General features: G+C 45.3%; 1 protein-coding gene across 1 annotated transcript in view; it reads right to left on the bottom strand.

Moving 5' to 3' along the window:
* The window catches only part of LOC126203210 (cuticle protein 19-like), a 549356-nt gene that overhangs the window by 13853 nt on the left and 509451 nt on the right, over window positions 1–26052 (bottom strand). The window contains exon 3 of the mRNA XM_049937455.1: window positions 11994–12186. Within this exon, the coding sequence (XP_049793412.1) occupies window positions 11994–12186 (193 nt within the window). The remainder of the gene's footprint in view (window positions 1–11993; window positions 12187–26052) is intronic.

The raw sequence follows: 26052 nt of genomic DNA on the forward strand, positions 1-26052 counted from the left end.
TTTACCGCCTCGTAGTTGACGGGACACATACACTTTCTGATCAAAATTATCCGTACAGCGATTATTGGACATTGATATAGATTACGGGCACCCCCTTCACCCTTACGACGGCTTCACCTCTGCTGGCGCCACTTGCAAAGAGGTGTCTGAATGTCTGTGGAGCAATGGCAACCAATTATTTCTCAAGACCCGAAACCAAAGAAGGTAGTGACGCTAAATTCTGCAGCGAGGTCGACATCATAACTCATCCAAAAGGTGTTCCATTTAGTTCAGATCGGACCTCAGGGCGGGCCAGTCCATTTATGGAATGTTATTGTCCACAACCCATTGTCCAACGGACGCTATTTTATAACAAGGTGCATTGTCATGTTGATACTAACAATCACCGTCTCCGAACACCTCCTCTTCTGTACGCAGAACACAATTCTGTAAAATGTGTTTATATCCTTCCGCCCCTAACGTGTCTTTAAGGGCACATGTTAACCACGGAAAACACCGTCGTGCCGTAGCACCACCTCCTCAGTACTGTTGGCACTACACACGATGGTAGGTAACATTCTCCAGACATTCGCCCAACCCAGACTCTTCCATGGAACTGCCACGGAGTCCAATGTCATTCAGCACTCCAAATATCAATGCTTGCAAACCATCCACTGTCTATCAGCGTCACCCTTTACACCACCTCAAGCGTTGCCCAGCATTCACTACAGAACTCTGTGCCTTCTGAAGAACTGCTAGACCACTGCAGACTTTTTTTTTCAGCTCACTACGCTCAGTCTTTGTCCTAGCAGGACTTCTGGTAGCACTTTGTAATTGACGACTGATTCCTGCCAATTACTTCGTGCGATTTTCTTACAACCACCCTGCGTAATTCCTCATTACATGTGCTCTTGCTGAACCTTCACGTTTCTGCTTCACAATCGCATCACCAACAGTCGACTTGGGCAACTTTAGCAGGATTGAAATGACCGTGATATATGTGTCACACAGGTGACATCTAATGACTAGTTCTCGATCGAAGTCACTGACCTCTCGTAGCCGATCCATCTTGCAGTTACCGATTCTCTACCGTTTTTTTATTTATTTACTTACTTTTTTATGTTTCAGGTCCATCTTTCATGACATCTGGTGGTCAGTTCCACATTACATAGGGGTATACCGACAGTGTTAATCAGATTTTCTATATACAACTAAAGAAATTAGCAATTCCCGGCGTTAGTACGGATGTCCCACATAAATGTCTAGCCCTGTCGTCTAACAAAAAGTTTTTGGAAATTGGAGGAAAATACTTCTGGACCGTGGAATCGATAAGAAGGTGTCTGTGAGCGATCAAGTTGGGAGGCGTGTGATTATAGTTGTCACAGTCAACTTTTTCACGAAAATCAAATCAAATCACCTTCTCCGCTCCAAGAATACATAATGTGACTAATTGTGTCGCCTTGTACAGTACATCATAGACATGTTTTGACGTATTTCGACACTTCTCACTAATTGTGTTGATTTTCACGTCATTTGCAGTTAGTGGGGTCCATATGCCCCAGTGAATTTCATATAATAGAAAAAATTTTTTAAATGTTTGCGACACATATAAGTCGACTTTAAACTTTATGTTTACAATCCCTATGCAGTATTACACGTTTATTATTGTCATAAGCATAAACGTATTTCGGTACTGATGTGCAATACCTCTTCCATATTTGTCATCCTAACAAAATCCTTTAACAAACAAAAATTTTTCGTATAAATATAAAAGCAGCAGATCTTTCACACTTGTGACTTACTTTTTTTGTCGTCAGTTTGAGATGCAACTGTCGGTGGACAGCGTGCCATTTAACGTGCTTGATTTTGGGCGAAGAGTCCGGACATGGGTCGATTTCGGCGATAGAATTTGGCTCACTAGTAAATTTTTACGGGGGAAACTCAGAACTTAGTTTTCCAACAGTTTCGACACAGGTTTTAGCGGACGGTAGAGACTTCTACTAGTGCCACTGGGGACTCAGATTTTATGCGTGTTTCTCATGATTTACTCAGTTAGGGGAGATTGCTTGTAAGCTCATGAGTTATGCAAATCTCATGTACGCTTTACATCTACATTTGTTCCACTTCAGTCTATAAGGCCACCCATTTTCAGAGCGCTATGAATTGGTTGAATAAACCTGATTAGATGCAAAACTCGTAGTTCCTGATTTGTCCTACTTCATTAACTCTCTTCTCAGACAACATAATGCAAAATACTTGACCGCAGGATCAGAGCAGTTGCATTTAGTGGTGTGAATTTATCTTCTGTTCCATATACCGGGGGCTATAATTAAACTTTTCCTATTTAACACGTTATAACACGGAAATTAATTACCATACAAGTACCAAACTTGCTAGCATTAATGTTCAGAGTGTGGCGTGCATGATTTCCATGCGTCACAGCGCCACCGTCTAGTTCCAACTATGGCCACCAGATGCCGTGATCAGTCATCGTGATTCATAGCCTCACACACCTGACCAGTTGCAGTGCACTTGTTGACATGTCAGGGCATTACTGCTGAAGCTCTATTATTAAAACAACAGTAATTCTGCAGCTGCACTTCGAGAATATCGCTGGCTGAAGCTCCTCTTTGTCCACCTGTGTGCGAAGCATGATGAAGAAGTTCGAATCAACTGTGAGAACTGGGCGTCGCTCCGGGAAGAGGCCGACGACCGGTTGCACCACAGGTGGCTGATGAGATCGCTGTTGCTATGCCAGACAACGCTGCGCCCAATTCCCGATAGTCAGGCAGTGCGCGTGCTGTGTCACAACAGTTGAACATCCAGTGGTGCATTGTACGAAAGGTGCTTCGAACCATTCTCAAATGGTATCCGTACAAGATCCATGTCGAACACTAGCTTTCACAACAGGGCGCACAACGACGTGTTGACATCACTCTACTTTCTCGAAAGGAGTGAAATTGACGGGGACTTGCCCTGGACCATCCTATGGACAGATGAAGAGCATTTCTCTCTGCTGGGTGAGGTAAACACACAGGATTGCTGAGTGTGTGGATCTTCACCTCCAGCCACTGTGCATGAAGTTCCTCTGTCTGTTGAACGTGTAACGGTATGGTGTGGCTTCACAGCCACGTTCAGCATTGGCCCATTCTTTTTGGAACAGGTTGGTGCTCAAGGACCAAAGACGTGCAGTGCGACTGGCCAGCATTACTGCGATATGCTTCGCCAGCATATCATACCCGCCTCTAGGAGAGAGACGCGTTGAACTCAACGGTTTTAATGCAAGATGGGGCCCCACCGCAGATCGCTCGTGAATTTCACCTGCTTATCCGAAACACATTTCAAAACGATCGAATTATCAGCCGATCGTTTCCAAATGCTTGGTCCGCACGATCACCAGATCGTGAATTCTTGTTGTGGGGCTACCTGAAGGATAGGGTATTCCAGAGGAACATTTACATCTGAATGGCAACATATCAACAGAGTAGCCAGCATACCTAAGGAAATGCTTCGTTCTGCTGTGCAGAATGCAATCCTGCGCTTTCAGACTCTTGTGGACACTGATGGCCGCCGTATTGAGCCCCTTTTGTAGCAGCAGTGGTACCGTTATGTTACAGAATGATGTACCGTAGCAGCACGTTAAAATTGTTTCAGTTGAATTGATGCCGTATTATTTCTCTTCCCCAAGTCCTTGACATTAATATTACCAAATTTGGTACTCGTACGGTAATTAGTTGCCGTGCTATAACGTGTTAAATACGGAAACTTTAATTATAACCCCGCGCGACCGCTACGGTTGCAGGTTCGTATCCGGCCCCGGGGCCGGCCGGTGTGACCGTGCGGTTCTAGGCGCTTCAGTCTGGAGCCGCGTGACCGCTACGGTCGCAGGTTCGAATCCTGCCTCGGGCATGGATGTGTGTGATGTCCTTAGGTTAGTCACGTTTAAGTAGTTCTAATTCTAGGGGACTGATGACCATAGATGTCAAGTCCCATAGTTCTCAGAGCCATTTGAACCGTTTAATTATAACCAACCGGTACCATACACGTTAGAAAGCTGGTAAAATAATGACATAAACAGTTAAGTTTAAATTTCATGTAGTAAGCATGTGAAATGGATCACAAAACCGATATATGGAACAGCAGATCAATTCACAGCACATAAATTCACATAACCATATTAGAATGTCAGAGTTTCATATTATTGAATGGGTCACAACGCGTCAAGTAAGTAGCTTTTAAATTTCCATTTTCAACGTTTTTAAATTTCATAATTACTTGTATTATATGTGATGACTTAGTACTTTCGGAACGCATGAAAACTACCACGTATCGAAATTGCAATCGCAATAAATAATGTTTCAACAGCCTAACGCAGAATGACTTCATTTTAAAATGTTACATACGTATTATTAACATTACTAATCCATATACTTATAAATTGCTGTACTGAAATTTGTGACGTATTTGCAAAGGAAGTGGTGTAGTCATTGAAATCATGCGGGTAGTATAATGAGTGTGTGCATTAGAGAGCTCCGATAGATTTGAATGGAGACGGAGTGGAAGAATGATTGGCAAAATGTATGCGCAGATTACATCTGTAAATATGTTAAGTAGTTTCATTTTGAATATTGTTACACTCTCAGTCATTTTGTAGCACAGTTTTTTACAACAGACCAATAAAATTTGATGTAAACATAAAAGTATAGGAGGGCCAGAGCTTGTTGATCAAATAACCAGTAGAGTAAAGTGCTGTTTATTCAACTTTTATTCTGAGCTCGCTATATATATATATATATATATATATATATTCGTTGAAAAATGACATACCTCGACTCCATATCATGCGCAAGTACAGTATTTATCGTTAGCTAGCACTGAATCAGAACGTTTTATGCAACCATGAACGGCAACAGTGTCGAGTGGGTTGCTAGTCTTACAGGGGCACACAGTATCCCCCAAAGGAAAACTCGGAATATTATTAACTATAAAGATACTCTTCATTCCACAACATTCACCAACTAATTCAACTTCGGTAGGACGTATTCAGAACAGAAAAACGTGAAATATTAAAACTAGACCACACCACAAACTAAATGCGGGAATATTGCCCATAATGATATGACGAAACGGAAGTAATTCCATCATAAGCAAATCACAGGGAGAGGAGAGAAGAAGATAATAGAATGCTTCAGATATAGAGACTGAGAAAAAGACTTAGTTCAGCCAACGGCACTTCCCTCTGCTTTGAAGCCTTCGTCTATCTCCGCCTACCTTGTACTAGTCTTTGTATCTCTTCATATCTACTTCATCCCTGATCATCGGTAATTTTCTTTACATCCACCAATCGTTCTAAGTATTAGTCCTTAATACGCAAAATTAACTATTTCGAGATATGGTTGCAGATATCCAACAAAAGTGACCCTGTTACCGATGAGGGTTTCACCTTGACGTTTTCCCTGGCCTATTCATTTTATTAAGTCTTCATTTGCAACTCATATGCGTACTTACTTGTAGCGTATCTCAAGAGCATTATTTCATCTACTGATATCCATGCTGCACGTCAATATAACGCAGTACTCAACGAATGGAAAATGTATTAGCGCAATAAATAGTCGTTGCGACAAAGAAAAACCATGTGGTTTAAACTGAAAAGAATCTCTTATAATTTGACTTAGTGACCTTTGGGTCAATGCACGCTGTCCAGATTGAATACACTTATTTTGAAAGGATTGTAAGAAATCCATCTAGAGCTGTCATAATGTCATCATTAAGCAACAAAATGTTTTGTAGTGAATAATTTCTGTAGAATGTGAACTCCTAGAAGGTGCAGGGGGAGAGAAATATGTGAAGAGATCCAGTCCTGTTCTTTTATAGTATTAGCGATAAACCGCTGGATATAACAGCAGTCTTAAAACACATCGAAGAGCGATTTGAAGTTAAATGACCAAACTGACAGATTCTACGGGAAGCAGATAAAACATGCCAAATACTGCGATAGTATGGGAGAAACTTGAAGAATTGTAATTCATCCACGAAAGAAACAACTTGCAAAAGAATTGGTTCGCAGATTCTTCATAGATATCAGAAAGATACACTCCTGGAAATTGAAATAAGAACACCGTGAATTCACTGTCCCAGGAAGGGGAAACTTTATTGACACATTCCTGGGGTCAGATACATCACATGATCACACTGACAGAACCACAGGCACATAGACACAGGCAACAGAGCATGCACAATGTCGGCACTAGTACAGTGTATATCCACCTTTCGCAGCAATGCAGGCTGCTATTCTCCCATGGAGACGATCGTAGAGATGCTGGATGTAGTCCTGTGGAACGGCTTGCCATGCCATTTCCACCTGGCGCCTCAGTTGGACCAGCGTTCGTGCTGGACGTGCAGACCGCGTGAGACGACGCTTCATCCACCAAGGCAGAAGCGACTCTCATCGCTGAAGACGACACGTCTCCATTCGTCCCTCCATTCACGCCTGTCGCGACACCACTGGAGGCGGGCTGCACGATGTTGGGGCGTGAGCGGAAGACGGCCTAACGGTGTGCGGGACCGTAGCCCAGCTTCATGGAGACGGTTGCGAATGGTCCTCGCCGATACCCCAGGAGCAACAGTGTCCCTAATTTGCTGGGAAGTGGCGGTGCGGTCCCCTACGGCACTGCGTAGGATCCTACGGTCTTGGCGTGCATCCGTGCGTCGCTGCGGTCCGGTCCCAGGTCGACGGGCACGTGCACCTTCCGCCGACCACTGGCGACAACATCGATGTACTGTGGAGACCTCACGCCCCACGTGTTGAGCAATTCGGCGGTACGTCCACCCGGCCTCCCGCATGCCCACTATACGCCCTCGCTCAAAGTCCGTCAACTGCACATACGGTTCACGTCCACGCTGTCGCGGCATGCTACCAGTGTTAAAGACTGCGATGGAGCTCCGTATGCCACGGCAAACTGGCTGACACTGACGGCGGCGGTGCACAAATGCTGCGCAGCTAGCGCCATTCGACGGGCAACACCGCGGTTCCTGGTGTGTCCGCTGTGCCGTGCGTGTGATCATTGCTTGTACAGCCCTCTCGCAGTGTCCGGAGCAAGTATGGTGGGTCTGACACACCAGTGTCAATGTGTTCTTTTTTCCATTTCCAGGAGTGTATAATCGCCATCGCCGAACTGTTCTTCAACAGAGGGAAGCAAAACGATGCTTAAAACATCTATGTATGCCTGTGCTGTGATAGTGCCACGCAAAACAACAAGGGGTGCAAGTCCCCTCCACGAAAAACACGACCACACCATAACACCACCGCCTCCGAATTTTACTGTTGGCACTACACACGCTGGCAGATGGCGTTCACTGGGTATTCGCCATACCCACACCCTGCCATCGGATCGCCACATTGTGTTCCGTGATTCGTCAATCCATACAACGTTTTTCCACTGTTCAGTCATCCAATGTTTACGCTCCTTACATCAAGCGAGGCATCATTTGGCATTTACTGGCGTGATGTGTGGCTTATGAGCAGCCGCTCGACCATGAAATCCAAGTTGTCTTACCCCCCGCCTAACTGTCATAATACTTGCAGTGGATGCTGATGCAGTTTGGAATTCCTGTGTGATGGTCTGGATAGATATCTGCCTATTACACATTACGACGCTCTTCAACAGTCGGCGGTCTTTGTCAGTCAACAGACGATGTCGACCTGTACACTTTTGTACTGTAAGTGTCCCTCCAGGTTTCCACTTCATTATCACATAGGAAACAGTGAAGCTAGGGATATTTAGGAGGGTGGAAATCTTGCTTACATACATATGACACAGGTGACACCGAATCACCTGACCTCGTTCGAAGTCCGTGAGTTCCACGGAGCGAAAGCAATCTGCTCTCTCACGATTTGTAATGACTACTGAGGTCGGGGATATCGAGTAAATGGCAGCACAATGCACTTAATATGAAAACTTATGTCTTTCGGGTTGTCCGAATACTTTTGATCACATAATGTAACATTTAGCAGAGCTTTATCTCAGCTGTACTGCAATTCCACCAGACGTTAGTAGCTGCTTCACCTTCTCAAATGCTGTCTTTCCCATAGATATTCTCCTCCTAATTTCTTCTGTACAACTTCCATCCATCTCATTAAACGTCCCAGATACAGAAAGGATTTACTTTTTCTATTTTTCCCCTCTAGGATACATTAACGGCAGCTTCCTTCTTGCTTACTGTCATCACTTTTGTCTTTCTTCTATTCATCTTCACTCCTTACTCCTTACCCATTCTTGCAATACTGTTTTTACATCTTCTGCAGATCCCCTTCTGATTCCGTCAGCATTGCTTTATCATCGCCATGTTTTATAGCCTTTGTCCTTTCTCCTCTAATTGCAATGCCTCTTGCATCCCCTACAGCCTACCTATCTCCTCATATTTTGAATAACTTTCCCACTTGAGATGCTCATCTCTCGCGCCTCCTCGTTCCCTACTCAGTCCACGCTTGCCGGTCAGGGCAGCGTTCCAACCGCAGCCGCTTGTGTTGCGGTGTTAACTGCAGCCTTCGCATGGGAAGGTAATTTTCTAGTCCAGCTGCCGCTACTCGTGATGACGCAGAGTGTTGCAGGGAATCTGTTACTTGTTTTCGGATGCCAGGCGCAAATGTGAAGGGGTTAGCATGTGTCAGATGCACAATAAGGCGATCCACCCTTGTGGTGGTCAGACGTAGTCCAGCGGAACTTTGGCGATAATTATGCCTGCCCTAATGTTCCCATGCAGCCTAACATCGCGACACTGTCACGTCCGAAAGCCCCGCAAACTTGGATACTGGACGATTCGACCAGATGGAGCTCGGCAATGAGGCCGCTTTCGAAAGCCGTCAGAGACTGATAACGCTGTCTCACGCGGGTACGCCGTATCTCCGCACTTCACAGTCATCACTCAACACATGACGCTCAGCAGGCCCCTTACATACTCTGCCAAGTCTTGGAACAAAACTAACCAAGAACAATACTAATGCACCCTGGAGGGAGGTGCACCTGTCTAAGAGCGCTGCATCTGCAATCATTTACAAAACCGCCAGTGATGCGTATGTGAACGAAGTTTCGTCGATCCGACCATGTCTTCTGGGTGCTTAAATTTTTTTGCTACGCAGTGTATTCCTCATATTTGGAGCATTGGTGTTTAGCTCCTGAAATCGGTTTAAAAGCAAAACATGGGACAGGTGTGAGCAGGAGTCGTGCACTGAGTAGTCCGTGCAAACTTAATTATGTACATAGACACTCCAGCCACTCTGTGAATCGAGGATTTCAACAATTTTCGCCTGTTCAAATGGCTCTGAGCACTATGGGACTCAACTGCTGTGGTCATAAGTCCCCTAGAACTTAGAACTACTTAAACCTAACTAACCTAAGGACATCACACACATCCATGCCCGAGGCAGGATTCGAACCTGCGACCGTAGCGGTCGTGCGGTTCCAGACTGTAGCGCCTTTAACCGCTCGGCCACTCCGGCCGGCAATTTTCGCCTGTTATCGACATTGATACTGGAAAGATATATACGTCCCAGAGATTCCAAGACTCCAGAGAAAGTTTTGATTTCAAGTTGGAAATGCCAAAAGAAAAACTTTTTTCTGGACAATATAGTTACAAAAATGGTTCAAATGGCTCTGAGCACTATGGGACTTAACTTCTGAGGTCATCAGTCCCATAGAACTGAGAACTACTTAAACCTAACTAACCTAAGGACTTTACACACATCCATGCCCGAGGCAGGATTCGAACCTGCGACCGTAGCGGTTGCGCGGTTCCAGACTGTAGCGCCTAGAACCTCTCGGCCACCCCGGCAGGCAATATAGTTACAGATTAACAGTTTCTTACTTGTGCTGCAAAACCTTTCTTCTCGGCAAATTTTATGTTCCTAGACCAACATGGAGCACTCTATAGGTTTTGATGAGTGAGTAAGCGAGCATCAAAACATTTGATATTAATAGTGTGTCTTTTGATTGCATTAACTTAGAAGCTAATGGTTTATTATAACGCCAAGGGTCTACATACCTTAGTACGTGAATAAATTTCAACTTTATGCGTCTACCCGTTCCTGAGAAAAAGAGATCTTAACAGACGGACACACAGATAGTCTGATAACAAACGACAAAACTATTTTTTTCGTGTGACGTAATTATTGATTCACAATTTTCGGATTTTTTCCTTTGGTTGTAAAGTGAGACGTTGCTTCTTGGCATATATCACGATTCAAGGTCAACGGGAAGTATCGTGTAGGTTCCGATGAGTGAGTTTGCGAGTTTTAGAAGATGTGACGTAAATCATCGCGTCTTCTAACTGCACTGACTTGGAATCTTCACTTGGTTACATTACTGGCCATTGAAATTGCTACACCACGAAGGTGACGTGCTACTGACGCGAAATTTAACCGACAGGAAGAAGATGCTGCGATATGCAAATGATTAGCCATTCAGAGCATTCACACAATGTAGGCGCCGATGGCGACACCTACAACGTGCTGGCATGAGGAACATTTCCAACCGAATTCCCATACACAAACAGCAGGTGACCGGCGTCGACTGGTGAAACGTTGTTGTGATGCCTCGAGTAAGGAGGAGAAATGTGTACCATCACGTTTCCGACTTTGATAAAGGTCGTATTGTAGCCTATCGCGATTGCGATTTATCGCATCGCGACATTGTTGCTCGCGTTGGTCGATATCCAATGACTGTTAGCAGAATATGGAATCGGTGGGTTCAGGAGGGTAATACGGAACGCCGTGCTGGATCCCAACGGCCTCGAATCACTAGCAGTCGAGATGACAGGCATCTTCTCCGCATGGCTGTAACGGATCGTGCAGCCACGTCTCGCTCCCTCAGTCAACAGATTGGGACGTTTGCAAGACAACAACCATCTGCACGAACAGTTCGACGACGTTTGCAGCAGCATGGACTATCAGCTCAGAGACCATGGCTGCGGTTACCCTTGACGCTGCATCACAGAGAGGAGCGCCTGCGATGGTGTACTCAACGACGAACCTGGGTGCACGAATGGCAAAACGTCATTTTTTCGGATGAATCCAGGTTCTGTTTACAGCATCATGATGGTCGAATCAGTGTTTGGCGACATCGCGGTGAACGCACATTGGAAGCATTTATTCGTTATCGCCATACTGGCGTATCACCCGGCGTGATCGTGTGGGGTGCCATTGGTTACACGTCTCGGTCACGTCTTGTTTGAATTGACGGCACTTTCTGATGTGTTACGACCCGTGGCTCTACCCTTCATTCGATCCCTGCGAAACCCTACATTTCAGCAGGATAATGCACGACCGCATGATGCAGGTTCTGTACGGGCCTTTCTGGATACAGAAAATGTTAGACTGCTGCCCTGGCTAGCACATTCTCCAGATCTCTCACCAATTGAAAACGTCTGGTCAATGGTGGCCGAGCAACTGGCTCGTCACAATACGCCATTCACTACTCTTGATGAACTGTGGTATCGTGTTGAAGCTGCATGGGCAGCCGTACCTGTACACGCCATCCAAGCTCTGTTTGACTTAATGCCCAGGCGTATCAAGACCGTTATTACGGCCACAGGTGGTTGTTCTGGGTACTGATTTCTCAGGATTTATGCACCCAAACTGCGTGAAAATGTAATCACATGTCAGTTGTAGTATAATATATTTGTCCAATGAATACCCGTTTATCATCTGCATTTCTTCTTGGTGTAGTAATTTTAATGGCCAGTAGTGTAGATCTCCAAGGAACCGTAGGCCATAACATGTGACATAAATTTCAACTTGCTACGTCTCCCCGTTCCTAAGAAAAATAGTTTGGGACCGTGGGACGGACAGACAGACAATAAACATTTTCACTGGCTGAAGTTTGGAGCCCTAAAAAAATTTGCCAATATTTTTTTCTTAATTCTATCAAAAGTTGACAGCCTCAATGGAATGGTGAATTCAATATTGGACACGTTCCGCGGAACGGGCGCCAGCGTGTGAGGGCTGCCGTGGTACTTACGTGGCGGGTGCGAGCGGACGACGGCGTGGAAGCCGTTGTCGCCGTCCACCTCGTAGTCGACGGTGCGCACCTTGCCGTCGGGCCCCAGCAGGCTGTAGGCGCCCTTCACGTACTCGCCGACGCGGGACTCCCACCGGTCCGACACCACGCCCGACTCCGCGTCGTCCACCGCGTACCTGAAGTCGTACCGCACCTGCCGGCAGAAACGTCGCTCCAGTGACCGCCGCCACAGCCGACACGCCCGCCCCAGCCGGCATGCGCAACACACGGGGGACGAGGTTACACAGGCGCAGACAGACAGCTCCATACCTCCATAGTGACGAGATGACACCCTACATCGTGTAAAAATAAATGCACTGACGGAAAAATCACAACACCAAAAAATAATTAGTGTAGATTAATTAAGTTTCGAGAGTACGTCTAGGTAACATATTCAAGTAATTAACATCGCAAGAGCATAGGTTATTGTAAGGTAAGCCTTTGAAAATGTGAAATGCTGGCAAATTAATAAACGGTGTAACGGACAGAATTTCGAATGCACGCATGCAAAAGTACAGGCATTATGTTGTCAGTTTGTCGGGTAGAGTTCCGTGCCTGTTGGACTTAGGTCGGTCAATTCACGGACGGTTAATGCCGTTTGTGGATGACACTGAAATTGTCATCAAATGATGTCCCATTGTGTTCCACTAGAGACAGATCTGATGATGATCTAGCAGACCAAGAGAACACGTCGACACACTGTAGAGCATGTTGGGTACAACAGCGGTATGTAGGCAAGCGCTATCCTGCTGGAAACCACCCCCTGGAATCCTGTTCATGAATGGGAGTACTTCAGATCGAATCACCAGACGTACAAATTTGCAGTCAGGGTGCGTGGGGGACCCACGAGATTGCTCGTGCTGTCACATGAAATCGCACCTCAGACCATAACTCCCGGTGTAGGTCCAGTGTGTCTAGACATGTTGATTGCAGGTCCCCAACTGGCCTCTTTCTGGCCAACACACGGCCATCACTGGCACCCAGGCAGAACCAGAATACAGCTAAAAACACCATAGACCTCCACCCTGCCCTCCGACGAGCTTTCGCTTGACACTACCCAAGTCGCAAACGGCGGCGGTTAATGGTCAGTGGAATGCACGCTACAGGACGTCTGCTTGGAACTGTCCTTGTAGTAACGGACGTGCAACAGTTCAGTTGTCACTGTGGTGCCAACTACTGCTCAAGTTGCTACTGCAGATGGAGTAAGAAACGCCAGAACCATAGACGGAACACGATGGCCTTCCCTCTCAGTAATGCCACGGGGCCGTTCGGAACCCGGTCTTCTTGCGACTGAACATTCTCGTGAGTACCGCTCCCACCAAACATGTACAGTGGATAATTCCTGCCAAGTTTTCCTGTAGTATTGCAGAAGGAACATCCAGCTTCTCGTAGCCCTTTTACATGACCTCTTTCGAGCTCAGTGAGGTGTTGGTAACGGTGTCTTTGTCGCCTTAAAGAATTTACTAACATCAACTAAAACACCCTCTCTCAAACGTAACTAGCGCTAACGACCGTTACAGCGTGTATCTAACGCATATCTGATATGCATCACTATAGTGGCGCTACTAACGCCACTTTTGTCCAACTGGTGCGAAATTTGAATAGACATCATTTTTCAGATGTAGAAAGACGCGTACCAACTTTCGTTTATGTCACAGATCTCCTTCTTGGTGCTGAGGTTTTATTTCCGTCAGTGTATAAACACATATTCACAAAAGAATAACTAAGCTAATAGTCATTTCACAGAAGCCTTGTGAAATGATATTGAAGGACGTGAAATGAATCGATTATCTGAAATACTTTATTTAGAAATTAACACCAAACTTATCACCAACATATACACCTTAAATTCCTCGCCACGGTCTGGGGACATCATATTTGGCTAGTTATCAAAACGTGCCTCATTTTGCCAACGAACTTGTCAAAGAGGACGAAAGAGCAGACAAAGGTTCGGTGCACCGTCTTGCCCTTGTTAATGGAGGAAGAATCACATATGATCAGCGGTACGAGGATGCAGAAGCTTAAAGAAAGCACTGCATTAACCATACATTCACTGGACACGTCGCCTGAGTTTGAGTGTCACGACTCTTCATTGGAAAACATTCCAGTTAATCTCCCGTTAAGATCTCGCGTAGGGGATTGCCAAAGGAGGGAGTGATCAAGATAAAAACCTGAATAATCAAAGCAAGGATGACATTTTGCGAGTAAAAAATCTGAATGTGGCAGGGAAGCTAGAAAGTTTGAAGATGGAAATGTAAAGTCTCAGTCTAGATAATAGCGGGGGTCAGTGGAGTTAAAAGAAAACAAAGATACAATTTCTCGTCTGAGGAATATAAGGTAATAACAATACCAGCAGAATATGGTGTAATGGGAGTACGATTCGTCATTAACAGCAAGGTTAACAGTTCAGTGATAGGATTATTCCAACCAGAGCTGATAGCAAACCATCACGAACGACAAAAGTTTAGGTATAAGAAGTAGACTATCAGGCAAAGAGGACATTTATCGCAAAAATGGTCTACTAGTACCAAACACTCGACTTAATTTGAGGAAGAAGTTTCTCAGAGTGTTTGAGCATGGCACTGTACAGGATTTGAATATGTACTGTGGGAAAACTGGAACAGAAGAGAATCGAAGCATTTGAGATGTGGTGCACAGAAAAATGTTGAAAATTATGTCGACTGATAAGCGGCAAGGGATAAAGAGGTTCTCCACACAATCGGCAAGAAAAGGAATACATGGAAAACACTGAGAAGAAGAAGAAGAGAGAGGATGGTAGGACATCTGTTAAAACACTACCAGGGAATAACTTCCATGGTACTCGAAGAAGATGTGAACAGTAAAATCTGTAGAGGAAAACAGAGTTTAGCATACATCCAGCAGATAATTGAGGACGTAGCTTGCAAGTACAACTCTGAGATTATGAGCGTGGCTCCGGAGAGGAATTCATCGCGGGCCACATCAAACCAGTCAGAAAAGTGACAGTAAAAAATAATAAAAAATGTCTGAAATGTTCAAGATAATTCTTTAACTGTTGTAGCCACGCATCGTCAAACATAAGTCAGTCTATAACACTCACACACATCACATTAATACAATTAAGGAATGAAGACTTCAGACTTAATGCAACACTCAAGTTAATTGACTATTTTACGGCTGCTGGTGAGCTGAATAATGAACATCTTTCAGATCCAAAGTAACTAACTTTAAATCTTTGTGTAGATTGTTCTTATTTCTAGTATTGGTTTTATGAACAGGGGTTTCTCATTGGGAAACATTTACAAGTCTCAGTGGGACGTTCTTAAAATCCACAAGATTTTACACTCCGAAAACATTAGTTTGACTTGGTGAGTTACACAAAAATAATATCCTGTTTGATGTTATGAAATAAATTTAACATAAATATGTTATGCCCTTTTTATTCTTATTTGCCCAACAATATCCTTCTTGAAAATAAATATTTACGTAAGTGTTCCAAGAATTCTGCTGTATGCTGATTCCATCTGAATTCCTTTTCACTATGTAATCCAAAGAGTTTAACAATGTTAACCTCTTATGTTTGCTTATCATGATATTTTAGACCTCTATTTGGTGGAAATCTCTTACAAGTTCGGAATTACATACACATATCTTATCTTTCCATACTCTGATGACGAATAAAGAAAGATTAAAAGTTTAACGTCCAGTCGTCAGTAACGTCATTATAGACAGAACACAAGCTCGTATTACAAAAGGCTGGGGAAGAATTCGATCTTTCCAAGAAACCAACCTGCCATTTGCCTGGAGAGGTTTACGAAAATCACGGGAAACCTAAGTCTGGATGGTCGACGGGAATATGAAACCGTCTAAGCAATACGAGTTCCGTGTGCTAACCACTGTGCCGCGTCGCTCGGTTCCGAAGAAAACTTAGCTGTAGAGAATTTATTATCGATGAAAACTTCGTTGAAAACTTCGTTGAACTAAAGGTCTACTCGATAACCGTTTTATCCCAGTGTCTGTATCATTTTCAAACAAAAGAAACTTAGCATCTGATAATGTTACTAAGGAAATTACGTTAATATGTGAGAAAAAGTAAGGGTCCTAAGACAGAACCTTGTAAAATATCACGTGTATTTACTGTCCAATTAGATGCTCACACAGTTTAACTGAGAGCTCTTTTATACTGTCACCCTTTTTTCCTGTTAAGGAGAACTGAGATAAGACCGAAAGAGAGGCGAGGCGTTTTTAAGATGGTTTCTCCCACAGTTTATAACACTTCTAACCACACCCATCCTTTCAGTGAGAAGCACAGAAATGGTAGTAACCTATCGGAGATTTTTGTTTGGGGGGGCAGGGTAACAGAAAGACTTAACCTCACAGTCCACACACCAAGCGTCTTTCGAAGCTGATAATCTCGTCTAACACTTTTTCCCTCGAGATATACGTAAGAGGAAGCAATACCTCGGTTGAATCTTCTAGGGAAGTGCGCTCTCGGAATTTCAACAGTAAACTACACCGCGAAGCACAATGCCTAGCTTGGTAACGCCCGTGAGGTTTACGTGCTTACTAAATGAACCTGTAATGAAGCGCTCTGCTTTTCTGCCTGCTTAATGGGTGGACTACATTTCTCGAGGATTCTCCCAGTGAATCCCAGTCTGACCATTCTCTCGCCGAGTGTTGTACTGAGGTCCGCCGTGCCGTAAATGACACACATGACGGAGTATGCGAAAGAACTTGCTCCCCTTCTAGCAACATTGTGCATTAGATCGCTCCATTGGAATAAAACGCATGTCATGCCCAAAAGCGGTCGTCGAAAAGACCACGAGACTCTAGGCCTACATTTCTGACGTCGATCTCTTGTAGAGTTGTGGAACAATTTGGCACATCATGACATTTCCGGAGACCGAAAATCTCCTCTGTAGAAATCGACATGGGTTCTAAAAACAACGATCCTGTGAAACCCAGTTCATACTGTTCGTCCACGAGACCCAGAAAGCAATAGATCTAGGCGCCCAGGTAGGTGCCGTGTTCCTCGACTATCGGAACGCATTCGATACATTTCTACACTGCCACCTAATGAACGGAGTAACAGCGTACGGAATTCTGGCCGTACCCTCAAAGGACGAGATGTGCAAAACACGCAACGCACCCAGGAACGTCGACGAACATTGCCGTTTTGATGGCCAGGTGTTATGATGTGGAGAACCATAACGTAGCATTGGGCGCACTGGCCTGCAAATCTATGAAATGCAGTACAGTCGCTGGTTATTGTGATACTGTACTCCGTCCCCATGTGCGTCTTTTCAGGGGCGTATTCAGCTTTGACTTCATTTTTAAGAGCGTCAACGAGCGACCTCATCCAAGAGCACAGGTGGAGCAGCTCTTGAAAGAGATGATATTCGACTGAAATTTCTAATACTTAGCGAAAGAGCGATCCGTAATTGATTTGGTGAGAATTTAATAGCCGAGTTCGGGTACAGTACTATTTATTCTCGATTGCCTGTTTCAATTGTTAAGACTGTAATCTACCGATATTTAAAAAACTTGTTGTTGTGTGATACAGTCATAATGGAACAAAATGTATAACAACAAGATGTTTAAAGATCAGAAGATGACAGTTTTAGCTGTTCAAACAGATAATCAGGAATAATCCGTACCGAAGACGATCTTGCATACTACATTTTCGCCATAGAGGATATTCGGCTGATGGACTGGGCTACCCGTTTCCGCCGACTTGAATCCCAACGAGCACACGTGGGACCACGTACTGCAGCACGTCCACGTGTACCAACAACCATCCAGCAGTTGTCAGCCGCTGTTGGACGAATGGCGCGCCCTGCCACAAGAACCACTCAGGAGCACGGGAGCACGTCGCAGAACGTGGAGTGCCGTCCATGCTGATCAGACATCCTATTAAGAACCATGTCCTCCCTTTTGTAATGTCCAGGGAACAATAGTAATTCGCTGTGAGTTCGATGTTATTATTGTATTTGCATAGAAGTGCCATTTCTGTTCATCTCATTGCGTATTTCATTCGGTTATCTTCTTTATTATTCCGTAATAGTCCTTTCCACGTATGTTCAATGCTATGCTACGTGGCAGGGCCACATAATACCTAAATTACTTTCGTCTTTACGTTTGCACACCAGTATGACGCAAGTACTTCTCAAATTTTCGGACATGTGCTTTTCAAAGGCTATGTTTTTCCTCAGTTGTGATGTCTTGAACTTCACGCTAAGGCAAGTTACTGTTTATTAGTCAGGAACATACGTATAGGATTCTATAAATTTACAATTTCAGGTAAGGAAATGAAAGGAATTTACACATAGACAGACATGCTAAAACTGCATGCAACAACTGCAACACACTTTGTTATGCATGCAACGCATGCAACAACTGCTACAGTATTCTATTGTGCCTGGCTTGGAGATGACTTATTTTGGCTTTTTCTCTGCTTGCTTGGTTGATGTATTTGGTGCAAATGTTGACCGTAAAACGTTCTTCCTAGACTTCAGCCTAGGTCTTCGTGGCTGTTCCTAGTCTACAACCTTGGTCTTCGTGGGCATGTCAACGCAGCAGATGTAACTCATTTTCTTCGAGTGTCTTCCTTTTAGCATTTGCTGCTACTTCCCTTCGCATATCACAAGGTGCGATGCCTGGCATGTAAGTACAATTTATCAACAGGAGCTGGATTTAGGCTTCCAGAAATTAGCCTTGCAGCGAATAAGGAGTTATTGCAATAAAACATTTGACCTACGCTCTAAGACAAAAAAGAAGCACCACGAAGGAATAATTCGAATGGCTCCGTAATCACAACATGTTATGTACATGCAGAGACAAATGAAATTCCAGTCATTGGATAATTCATTCAAGAGAAAGAGCTTCACTATTGAGCAAGTCAGTAATATATTGGTTCCCCCCTGGCCCTCGTGGAAGCAGTTATTCGGCTTGGCATTGATTGACACAGTTGCTGAATGTCCTCCTAAGGGATATCGTGACAAATTAAGTGCAACCGGCCCCTTGGATCACCAAAATCCCGAGCTGGTTGGAGGGCGCTGCCCGTAATGTTCCAAACGTTCTGAACTGTGGAGAGACCTGGCGACCTTTCTGGCCAAGATGAAGTTTGGCGAGCACGAAAACAAGCACTAGAAACTCTCGCCGCGTGCAGGCGGGCGTTATCTTGCTGAAATGTAAGCCCCGGATGGCATGTCACGGAGGACAATGGAAAGGGGCGTGGAATATCGCAAATGTGCTGTAAGGATGACAGCCGCAGGGGTCCTGCTACGGAAAGAAATGCTACTCCAGACCATCACTCCCAGCTGTCGGGTCGCAAGGTGGGTGACAGTGAGACTGCCACCCTACCGCTGTTTGGGGCGTCGCCAGTCACGCTTTGCTGGTCGTCGGAGCTCAGTCCGAAGCCCAACTCGTCACTGAAGACAATTCTACCTCAGTCAAAGAGGTTACAGGCCGAGAAAATTCTACTTCAGTCAATGAGATGCCAGGCCGACGAGTGTTTCTCATCCAAGTTTTCTGAAATTGTAATCATTTAGTTGTTTGTACACGTGTACCACGTTTACCGTTTTCCGTCCCATTCTGATTAAAACGTATTTTACGATAATTAAATACTTTATTGTATTAAAATATTTTATTGATACTGTTTTTAAAATCGTATACCTCTGTGAGACGTTAAAAGCGGTGGTAAAGGGAAGTTATATTTGGAGGAGAAGGGGTGGAAGAAATAAACTGTGACACTCCTCCCAATCAAAATGGTTCAAATGGCTCTGAGCACTACGGGACTCAACTGCTGAGGTCATTAGTCCCCTAGAACTTAGAACTAGTTAAACCTAACTAACCTAAGGACATCACAAACATCCATGCCCGAGGCAGGATTCTAACCTGCGACCGTAGCGGTCTTGCGGTTCCAGACTGCAGCGCCTTTAACCGCACGGCCACTTCGGCCGGCCCCTCCCTATCCCAGAACCGAAAATTGGATTCGCACCTGAGTGTAAGACCCCAGATATCCACTGAATGCATTTCCGTTTGCGATGATAGATAGGAAACTGGCTGAGACGAATTTGCATTCATTGACAGCAGCAGGGTAAGTTGGGTTTGAAACGGAATGTCACTGACAACGCGTGAAATTCGTCTCCAGCGCCAATCCATTACAGTTTTCTTGCGGCTTGTTACGAGATCGCAAGTGGTAATCCATTCCTTGCAGACACGTTGAACAGTTCACTTTGATATATCAACAAGTCGAGTAAGTTCATCCACGGTATGCCCATGGGCACACCCGAAGAGGATAGCACCTTTGAGATTGTTATGCCGAAGCCAAGCAACCCATGTTACACCACAGGGGATGGGGTTGTCTATGTCCAAGTCGTACCAAAAGCATCATGGTAAACACCGGCTATTTACATACAAGATAATGGAAACAGACATGCCGAGCTCTACTTCCTGCAGGGGGAGCTCGAGCCACAGCCTGCAGGAAGTGTCATTACGCCAAAACCTGATTGGATGGAGACAGCTATTTAGGGGCTAGAACCAGCCCTGAAGTTCAGTTCACTCCGGATGCCGATCTCGTGGACTTCGACCTCTGAAGATTACGTCTTCGTCTCTGTATTGAACTTTTACTAGTGTGTGTGGTTTACCACGAACCTTTGTGGAAATGTAGAAGTGAACTTTTGTTTGCCTCAATTAGGAGACTTTTACTGGCACCGTTATTGTTACCTTTATTTTGGTGTTCAGTCATCAAACTTGTAAACGTACATAAATAAAAGTTGTGTTGTGAAAATGTGCGAATCGTCAGTCACTACAGAGACATTTCGTCACGTCTCCATGTCAGTATATCTTAAGTGCGTTGATTCCATATAACCGACTTCCACATACACACCACTTCTCTGCTACGACTCACCTCAGCGGTAGAGGGTCGCACTACCAATGACAGGAGTCCTACAGAGTCTACACCGCTCCAAAGCCGCCAGTGCGCTAATATCTCGTCTGATGAGCTTACAAACGAGTGTAGAATTTTGACACTAAACGTTCGCGCACTCTGCACACTGTCTCTCGTACTTTAGCCTCTGATATTGTCACGACTAGGTGGCGATCTACAGAAAAATATCGTTGTCATTTTTTGTTATAAAAAGCAGTTCAGATCGTAATACGTTTTAAGGCACTTCTCAAGAGCCTTGTGACAGATACCAATCGGTTCTACACAGCTACTCTCTAAACCAGACACTCAAGTATCCAGAGCCTTGGTCTAAGGACGGTTTTATAGACCTAAGCCGGATACCGGAATTGAAAATCAAAGTTTTTTGCTATACGGGCTGCTTTTTATTAAAATATTAAGTTGGTGCATACGTTCACTGCGTTTTTGTTTTGAATGTTGGTATTCTGGTTTCTATGGTCTTATTTGCTACTTTTTGTTTGCAGTTCACTGTTATTTGAGTTTACATATTGTTATTTCATCATTTGGAGATACTGAGTGGAGCTGTGGACGGTAGAAAATGGAGTACCAAGTGGACAGATCGGAGCAGTGCCTACATATTCTTCTGTTTGAGTTCAGTATAGGGGAGACAGCAGAGGAGGCAAGCAGAAATACACTCCTGGAAATGGAAAAAAGAACACATTGACACCGGTGTGTCAGACCCACCATACTTGCTCCGGACACTGCGAGAGGGCTGTACAAGCAATGATCACACGCACGGCACAGCGGACACACCAGGAACCGCGGTGTTGGCCGTCGAATGGCGCTAGCTGCGCAGCATTTGTGCACCGCCGCCGTCAGTGTCAGCCAGTTTGCCGTGGCATACGGAGCTCCATCGCAGTCTTTAACACTGGTAGCATGCCGCGACAGCGTGGACGTGAACCGTATGTGCAGTTGACGGACTTTGAGCGAGGGCGTATAGTGGGCATGCGGGAGGCCGGGTGGACGTACCGCCGAATTGCTCAACACGTGGGGCGGGAGGTCTCCACAGTACATCGATGTTGTCGCCAGTGGTCGGCGGAAGGTGCACGTGCCCGTCAACCCGGGACCGGACCGCAGCGACGCACGGATGCACGCCAAGACCGTAGGATCCTACGCAGTGCCGTACGGGACCGCACCGCCACTTCCCAGCAAATTAGGGACACTGTTGCTCCTGGGGTATCGGCGAGGACCATTCGCAACCGTCTCCATGAAGCTGGGCTACGGTCCCGCACACCGTTAGGCCGTCTTCCGCTCACGCCCCAACATCGTGCAGCTCGCCTCCAGTGGTGTCGCGACAGGCGTGAATGGAGGGACGAATGGAGACGTGTCGTCTTCAGCGATGAGAGTCGCTTCTCCCTTGGTGCCAATGATGGTCGTATGCGTGTTTGGCGCCGTGCAGGTGAGCGCCACAATCAGGACTGCATACGACCGAGGCACACAGGGCCAACACCCGGCATCATGGTGTGGGGAGCGATCTCCTACACTGGCCGTACACCACTGGTGATCGTCGAGGGGACACTGAATAGTGCACGGTACATCCAAACCGTCATCGAACCCATCGTTCTACCATTCCTAGACCGGCAAGGGAACTTGCTGTTCCAACAGGACAATGCACGTCCGCATGTATCCCGTGCCACCCAACGTGCTCTAGAAGGTGTAAGTCAACTACCCTGGCCAGCAAGATCTCCGGATCTGTCCCCCATTGAGCATGTTTGGGACTGGATGAAGCGTCGTCTCACGCGGTCTGCACGTCCAGCACGAACGCTGGTCCAACTGAGGCGCCAGGTGGAAATGGCATGGCAAGCCGTTCCACAGGACTACATCCAGCATCTCTACGATCGTCTCCATGGGAGAATAGCAGCCTGCATTGCTGCGAAAGGTGGATATACACTGTACTAGTGCCGACATTGTGCATGCTCTGTTGCCTGTGTCTATGTGCCTGTGGTTCTGTCAGTGTGATCATGTGATGTATCTGACCCCAGGAATGTGTCAATAAAGTTTCCCCTTCCTGGGACAATGAATTCACGGTGTTCTTTTTTCAATTTCCAGGAGTGTATTTGGGCCTTATATGGGGATAATGTCACTGTACACAGCATAGCAGGAAAATGGTTTTCTCGTTTTGAGGAGGATCATTTTGATATTAGTGACTCCCCACGTTCAGGAAGTCCTTTGAGGTTTGATGAAGATCGTTTGAACGCGTTAATCCAAAATGATCCACATCAGTGTACTTCGAGAATGGGCAAATGTGAGGACTGAGATCATGCCACCAGCATGCAACGGGGAAAGTTCAAAAATCGAGTGTATGGGAACGGCACGCTCTAAACCAAAATCACAAAAAATCAGCAGGTGGCCGTACGTGCATCTCTGCTTGCTCGTCATCAGTTGTCTCATCTTGTGTCGTTACTAATGACGACAAATGGTGTCTTTATACTAACATAAGGAAAAGGAAGGGTGCAGTCGTCTGTAAGTTGTGGTTCACGTCGACACCAAAGACGCCTGTCACATGGGTTTCGAGGCCATCCTCAATTCAAACAGGCGGCTGGTGGAGGTGGTGAAGGCTGGTGGCCTCACGCCGGGGTGCAAGCAGAGCTAGCAATGTACAGCATTGTACCCATAGTTGACCGTGGTCGTTTGGCTTGCAGCCCAGTGGAGGGTCTAAAGTAAATGCTTCGTCGACTCTGTGACGGTCTTGGCTGCAAATTTCCGGACGTGAGTTATCGTGTGGGGATTTATAGGACTCCCGTGGATAGGTCAGGGGTGCACTACTCAAAGGAAGCAGCTACTCCTGTAGTTGAGTGCTTGTGGAGTGCACGTGAGGGTTTTTCAGGTTAAACGGTAGTTTGAGGTGCTCTGATGAACACTCCCCAGTCGATACGCAGCAAGGCAAGTCAGACCACGTTCAGAGTAAAGACACTTCGACTGCCAATAAACTCTCGAAGTTTTGGTAATAAACTTCCCGGATTTACTGCCCTCCAGGAAAGTTCTCGCGCTCAAATTATTCTTTGGACTGAGAGATGGCTGAAACCCGAAGTGGAGATCTCTGAGGTATTTAGCGAATCGTGGAATGTTCATCGGAAAGACAGATTAGAGTCCATAGGCGGGGGAGTGTTCATTATAGTCGACAAATATATTATCTTTACTGCGGTCAAAGGTAAGTGTGAAAGTGAAGTTATTGGTCGCGTATAACAGATGTAGTTTAAAGCAAGTTAATTGTAGGATGTTTTTACCAGCCACCCAACCGCGCGGTGACAGTTCAAAGGAAGTCTACGGTCAGTAGCGGGGAAATACTCGGACCATGCAATACCTGTTGGAGGGAAATTTAACAAGCCGATTACAGATGGGATGTCTATGGATTCATTGCACTGCGGGAAGGGTACAGATAGACAGTCATGGGAAAGACTTTTGAACACGTTTTCTGTAAACTTGTCTTGAGCAGCTAGCTCGGCAGTCCATACATAATGGAAATTAGATCTTGTAGCTACAAATAGGCAGCGTCTTATCACAATGTCATATAGAAACGGGGATTAGCAATCAAGATGTCATTGTAGCAACTACGGTTACGAGACTTAATAAATCAGTCAAGAAGGCAAGGAGACTGTTTCCGCTAGATAGAGCAGATAAAACAGTTGTTGGCATCCCACTTAGGCAGTGAACCGACATCACGTAGTTCGAATAAAATGGACTTAGAGTAATTATGGGCAAAATTCAAGCAGGTTGAAAATTGTGGTCTGGAAATTTATGTGCGTAGTAAGTGGACAAAGGATGGTAGACCCATCTTAGTTTAATAACGAAACGCGGAAGATCCTGAGGAAACACAGACGGTTGCACACGCTGTTCAATAGAAAACGCACAAATGACGACAAACAAAAGTTAGTAGAGATTGGTGCGTCCGCGAAAAGTGTGCGCGAAGCATGCAACTACCACCGTCACACCTTAGCGAAAGATCTAGCAGAGAACACGAGAAAATTCTGGTCATCCGTAAAATCGCTAAGTGGGTCTAAGGCTTCCATTCATCACCTAGTTGGCGTCTTGGTGGCAGCTAAAGACAGCAAAATGAAAGCCGAAGTTTTAAATCTCACGTTCAAGAAATCGTCCACACAGGAGAATCGTACACACACACACACACCATCATTTGACCATCGGACAGACTCCCGTATGGACGACGTAGTAATAAGCATCCCTGGCAAACAGAAACAACCGAAGATTTGAAAGCAAATAGATCACCAAGTCCGGATGGAATCATAGGCCGATTATACAAAGAGTACTCCACGGCATTGCTCCCTTACCTAGCTTGCATTTATCGTGAATCTCTAGCCAAACACGAAGTCTCAAGCGAATGGAAAAAAGTACAGGTAACTCCAATGTATGAACATGGTAAAAGAACGGACCCGCAAACTTCGGTTTGCTGCACAATCCTTGAACATATTCTCGGTTCGAATATAATAAAGTTTGTTGAGACTGAGAAGCATGTCCATGAATCAGCGTGGTTTTAGAAAATACCGCTCGTGCGAAACTTAGCTTGCCGTTTTCTCACATGATGTACTGCGAACTATAGATGAAGGGCAACACGGAGATTGCATATTTATAGATTTCCGGAAAGCATTTGTCATGGTGCTCCATTGTAGGCTGTTAATGAAGGTACGAACGCATGGAATAAGTTCCCAGATACGTGAACGTCTCGAAGATTTCTTAAGTAGTAGAACCCAGTATGTTGTCGTCGGCGGCAAGTGTACACCAGGTGCAAGGGTAAAGCCAGGACTGCCCAGGGCAGCGCGATAGGACCGCTGTTGTTCTCTATGTAAGTAAATGATTTGTCGGACTGGGAGTGCAGCAGTCTACGGATGTTTGCTGATGATGCTATCGTACACGGTAAGGTGTCGAAATTGAGCGGCTGTAGGAAGATAAAAAATGACTTACACAAAATTTCTAGTTGGTGTGATGAATGGCAGCTAGCTCTAAATGTGGACAAATGTAAGTTAAAGCGGATGGACAGGAAGAAAAAACCTGTACTGTTTGGGTATAGTATTACTAGTGTCCCGCTTGACACAGTTAAGTCGTTTAAATATCTAGGCGTAA

The sequence above is a fragment of the Schistocerca nitens genome, chromosome 9 (assembly GCF_023898315.1).
Source record: "Schistocerca nitens isolate TAMUIC-IGC-003100 chromosome 9, iqSchNite1.1, whole genome shotgun sequence".
NCBI lineage: Eukaryota > Metazoa > Arthropoda > Insecta > Orthoptera > Acrididae > Schistocerca > Schistocerca nitens.